The sequence below is a fragment of the Taurulus bubalis genome (assembly GCF_910589615.1).
Source record: "Taurulus bubalis genome assembly, chromosome: 1".
Classification (NCBI taxonomy): domain Eukaryota; kingdom Metazoa; phylum Chordata; class Actinopteri; order Perciformes; family Cottidae; genus Taurulus; species Taurulus bubalis.
The window spans coordinates 19,932,283-19,938,156 of NC_136589.1; the positions used below are offsets into that span (position 1 = coordinate 19,932,283).

At 41.4% G+C, this 5,874-nt stretch overlaps 1 protein-coding gene across 2 annotated transcripts in view; it reads left to right on the top strand.

The window, feature by feature from the left end:
- The first annotated feature begins 1,551 nt into the window (after nt 1-1,551).
- Nucleotides 1,552-5,874, top strand: part of LOC306734916 (xenotropic and polytropic retrovirus receptor 1 homolog) — a 39,235-nt gene continuing 34,912 nt past the window's right edge. For both annotated transcript variants that reach the window (XM_079216328.1, XM_079216329.1), the window contains exon 1: nt 1,552-1,654. In XM_079216328.1, the coding sequence (XP_079072454.1) occupies nt 1,586-1,654 (69 nt within the window). In that variant the 5' untranslated portion in view covers nt 1,552-1,585. The remainder of the gene's footprint in view (nt 1,655-5,874) is intronic.

Sequence of the window (5,874 nt, forward strand, 5' to 3'; positions counted from 1 at the left end):
CCTTGCTGTTTATCTCAGTATATTGTGAGACTAAAGACATTTCATGACAAAAATGTATTGTTGTTTAGTGTGACAGATAAACACTGACACTAATAGAAATATCAGCGGGATTTTAAAAGACAAAGAGACAGAAAGGTAAAGAGATGGGGCCCAAAACTTGTGATATTTCCAATTTATATTTTAGACACAACATATTTGTATTTACTTTAATATATGAATGGAGTAAGAGTGCATTTATTCATAGTGGCTTGTATATATATATATATATATATATATATATATATATATATATATATATATATATATATATATATATATATACACTAAATTGTATTAATAAAGATGTCCTTATTATGTCAGTGGAATAAATGTTAAATATTTAACTGCAAAATAGTAATGCGTGATAGCTTTCTTTGCATTGAATCATACGGGGATGTTTGCTGAAATTGATTAGATGGTCCTATCAAAAATAATTGCCACCAGCCACCACTGCATATACATGATAAAACGCATTGGGTTCTTGTATGCTACCTACTGGAGCGAGATCTTTCTGCTAAGTCTTCATGCTTCTTTAGGATCTTGTGACTGCAAGTCAGGCACAAGCCGCCCAGTGGACAGGAAGGTGAGAGGAACTTCCCGTCTGAATTTACATCGTCACTAAAAAGACAATCTACGTCATCTTCTCCCAAAGGTGGCTGGCGACATCACACATGTGACATTCATGAATCATCGGAATACAAAGCTATAACAACAATAGTTCCCTGAGATGTCAGCTATAACCAGAGTTGAGAGGAACTAGCACCAAAGAGATACAAGACGCAGCAGTATATTACCAATGCCAAGCTGTCCGGCCATTAGTACTATTTTTACAATTCAAATATAATGGTGAAACAAGACACCGAAAGACAGCTCCTGTGCTGGATATAGAGCGAGCGATGACTGTATCACTGTTTGTCGATCCTCTTCGACAACCAGCGCATTGTTACACCATTACGTGTACAAAAACGACACGCTTAGTTTCCCGTCCCGGTTTGATGATGACGCTTCCCGAAGGAGGGTTGGGCCACACCTTTGTTACACCCATCAACAAAGTGTTCATGTGCGCTCCAGATTGCGTTTTTCTAATATTTCCAACTGCACCTGAAGGCAGCGGGAGAGGGAGGTGGAGTGAGAAGAAGTCGAGGCTGAACAACAGGGAGAGGAGGGGAAGAGCGCGAGACCAGCCACTCGCGCACAGAAGGCTTGTTTACCACAACCTAACCGCTATTGTGCAGTATTGGCGCAACAAGAGATACAAGCACATTCGAGGCATGTCCTTTCTCTGAGATGTTCACGTTGCTCCACCAGCACTTCGTCCACTCTGTCTAAGACGGCGGAAATGTGCGCCGGTTGCTAGCTCGTTACCGTTCAGAAGAAAAGGGCATCTCTCTGTCTTCTACCGTGCAGCACGATCCTAATCTCCGGATGACACTTTGCGGGTGAACGTTTGGGAACCGTTTCGGCAAAAACCTCCCGCTGCTCGACGGACCTACCGGTCCTGGGTCTCTGCAAACGGCAGGAGAGGGAAACGCACCACGCTGTCAACATGAAGTTCACAGAGCATCTCTCGGCTCACATCACGCCGGAGTGGAGGAAGCAGTACATCCAGTACGAGGTGAGCTAGCTGCTAGCAGCACGAGCCCTGCTGGGCGCGATGGCGACATGTCTTTCCACTTTCAGACCGGTTATTTGTGTTCAGGACGATGTGAGGACAGTTGGAGCTTCCTTGTCCTCTGTCGTTACACAACAGGAAAAGAGGAACCACTTAATTTGTTCCACCCACAAACCAAGCGACAGCAGCCCGCTAGCTAGCACTCTAAAGCAGCTCGGGATGTGTGCTTGCTGCTCTGCAGATCCCTCAGTCTGGGTCTGTCCTCGGAAGACAGAATGAGGTCTGTCTTCCGAGGACAGACCTCGGCTCGGGCCGGAATGCGGCGAGGAGACATCAGGCGTCTGGCTGAGTCATCATTACTGAGCTCATGTGGGTTCCCCATCGGGGGTCCAGCCTCAGCAGCCCGCTGGTGGTGGTCTATCATGAGGGTGCTCGGGTCAATCGGAGCTGCTGATAGCTGCTGATAGCTCAATCTACAACCTTTGACCCATTAAGGCCACGCCAATCGTATCTATGGTGCCTCGCTTCCTATGCAGCATGTGAAGTAAACAAGGAACATACATGCAAGGAAGTCTCTACAGCTGATCCGCTGAATGCGCAGGTAGAAAATCCAAAGCCTGCAACTGTATCTACCTTATCGGTGACATTCAAAGCTGTAACCAAGCTGGTCTGTGTTCAGCAGACTATTTCATTACCAGTAATCCATTTGCAATTAGGCCCAGATGTTTAGGTCTACCTGTTTTTAAGCCAATTGGCTTTCTTATAGCTTCTTTTATCAGTGAACTATTTGGCACTGTCATGTGATCGTGCGGCAAGTTCCAAAAATTGGAATGTGCATGCCTCTCACCGGGTTCTCCCTCGCCTCCCTTCCCTCCAGCAATATGGCTTGGGTCTCCAGTACCGGGACTCCAATGGGGTCCTGCCAGAGCTTAAAAACATCTAAATGGATAATAACAAGCACATACTAACTCAGACAATCTGATCAATCTATTGGCTTAATCTGATTACTCTGTATGTGTGTGTGTGCATAATATGCAAACAGTCAATATATATATATTTCATTTGCCAAGTGTTTACTTCATACAGGAGTAGACAAAATAGGTTTTACCATGTGGTTATTTTGTATAGACTATTTATTTATTTATTGAGTTACCAGAAAACATGCTATACCGAGATATGCAATTTGAATAGAGGCTTTTGGACCGATCACCCAGCCCTACCTGGGACCTTAGCGAATGATGTATTGAGTTGGACTATCAAGAATGGATCATGTTGATAGAGAAACACTATTATTAGATACAAAGTGTTTGTATGGCTTTATTGGTGTTGTAGTAACTTTTCATGCAGTAGTTATTCTTTTGCTACAGTTAGACCTAACAGGGTGAGGAATCACAATGTTGTAGATCAGTCTAACATAATTTGTTTTCACAGCCCATCCCAATATACATGTATAAATACATTCTGAAGTTGCATCAAGAGGTGATATATGCCACATGGTTTCTGTGTTGTGAGGACAGTTTAGGAACGTAGCTGTTACCACTGTGTTTCCAGGCTGTCTCGCCTCTCTGTTCCTGGAGCAGCAGATCTGCATTGTCTGGTGGTTGCAGTGTTCTCATCACCATCGCTCTGCACAGCCACACACTGCCCCAGCTCAGGGGACTGCAGCACAGGGCCGGCTAGAGCACGTAGCTGTCACCTACCAGAAACTGGCATGTTTGGCAGGAAGATGCTCTGACACTCTCACACTCACACGTACGTTTTTCCATTCAGTTTGAAGCAACGCTTTTTGGCTCAAACACAGAAGCACTCAGTCATCTCCCCTACACTCCTGGCACATTGTTTTAGTTGTGTTCCTTTTGCAGCGCAGTCTCATGTAGCTTTGAGCCAAAGGTCTTTCTCTGCAGTTAGAAATGCAGTCAGCCTACCACCTGTTTAACATTCACCCCAGCTTAGCTCGGCTCCAAAGAACAACCAAATCAGCTTCTGTAATTACCAACCCTAAAGGCCTCGGTGAATTAGAAAGCCTCTGCAATGCAGACTAGCCTGAAGGCTGTTGGATATGGATCTGTCTGCTGAAATGACCTTGGTCTGTGTTTGAATGAAATATAGAGTACTGGTTCTCAACTATGGAATTTGGATTTATGTTTTCTTTTTGTAATGTTTATGTACTGAGGTGGGTCACACATACTGGTATTGGGAAGAGAAAAAAAAGCAACTTTTTATATCTTAAACTTTGTAGCCATGAGCAGTAATATACAATATTCAGGATGCGATGCATTTAATCTTTGTACATTCAAATAAAATCACAATTTAATTGTGAGGCCGGTGAAGATTCACATTTGGACAGAATTTTGCTTAAACCGTATAAACTAGATGTTTATTTCCTGAAATATGCCCACAGCTAAAATGTCTAATGTCTAAAATGTAAAAAATAAAATTCAGTAAACTGCCAATCCGAGGGGAGGCACTGAGCCAAAGCTTTACAGCAGCCCACTGCTGAAGCGTTTTAGGGTTAGGATGGGTTTAATGCAAAGGTCCATTTTCATGTGTGCATGTATATGACAATTGCGATAGTATTTAGTTTCAGCGTCATATTTAAACTCCGAATCCATCCGGGTTAAGGCATCATAGCTCTGGTCTGATGTCTAAACTGTATCTCCAAATTCTCTTAAAGGAACTGTGTGTGAAGTTGCAGATAACAGACATCCCATAGTGTCCTCCTGACGGCTTTGTCTCAGCCAGCACCAAACAAGATGAACAGACTCACGGCTTCTGTTTCAGTGTTGGAAAGAACAAGCTTTAGTCCGGCCGTGCTCGCTGTGCTGTGGTTAAGAGCGGCCGACTGATTTAGGTTTAGCTTTTGTTCACTTATGTTCATCCTCGTTTAACAGATATTTTGATAAACCATTTTTTTTTTCTTCTTGCGAATGTTCACTTTAGCATGACTTTAAATTTAGGGCTGCAACGACGACTATTATTGTTATTATTATTATTATTATTAATAATCGATTAATTGGTTTATTTTTTTCGATTAATCGATGAATCGGATTAAAACACAAAAAAGCATTAATTTCCAACCCTTTATTCAAAAACAGAACTGACAGTGCAAAACATCTTCAGAAAGTGCACAAACAGGTTGCTCTTTGAACATCCCTGAGCTGTTAATTACAGAAATAAAATAAAAATGGACTAACACAAAAAACATACACATGTATGCTTTACATCTGCCAAATGTGAGCCCTTTTTACTGTAATTGATCTCCTTGGAGCAGAGGCTGCTTTTACATACCCTGCTTTATCAATATGTATAAGATACTGGGACAGTGGGAAGCTGCACTGCTCTTCTCACGTCTGTTTTGACCTCACCTTTAGGCCCAGCTCCACTGCATCTCAGCCCTGCATCAAGCTGCCCTACATATATAGCGTCCCCTTCCTGAAACTCTTTCATTCACATCATCTGATCAATATCTGGGCCTCTTATGGCCAAGACATTTGCTTCATTCAGGGTAGGAAATCTAAAAAAAAATTCGGGGGCAATTTTTGCCATCACTGACTGAGATCCAGGGGCATTTTACAAAAAATTGGGGGCACTTTTTGAAACTTGTGAAATAACATTTAACCTTTGTTAAAAAATAAATATACTTATTTAGGCTTACAGTGTATATGAGCTATCGTCATCAAATGACAATAATAAGGCAGTAGTCTACAGATTCAAAGTGTTTTATTAGATTTTTTTTTAACAAAAAACAAACAGAAAACAAATCAGACAATCATATTAAATTGTATTGTTATTTCTTTGTGGTTATTTATTATTACACGTTTCTAAACAACTATTAACAATTATAAATGTTCTTTCTTTTTTTATAATTAAAAATTATATTTATAGATTGTGTTACCTTAATCACGTTGTACCTACCTAGGAAATACAGATAGAACAAAAACTAAACGTGTAGATGCATTCTATTATTTATAAAAGCACAGATAGTCCCTAGTAGTACTGTGAGGTACCACTACAGTGTTTCCCCTAGGTTTACAGCTTCAGGGGGGGGGACGGCGACGGCAACAACACCGACACAAACACTTAAAGTAGTGGTTCTCAAACCTTTTCTGTAAATAACTTAATTTTGTGACTCCATCTGTGCTTTTATAAATAACAGAATAAAGAAAATTGCAATCACTTCCAAGTATATCAGATTGCTCCATCAGACTTTTTTTTTGAAATTG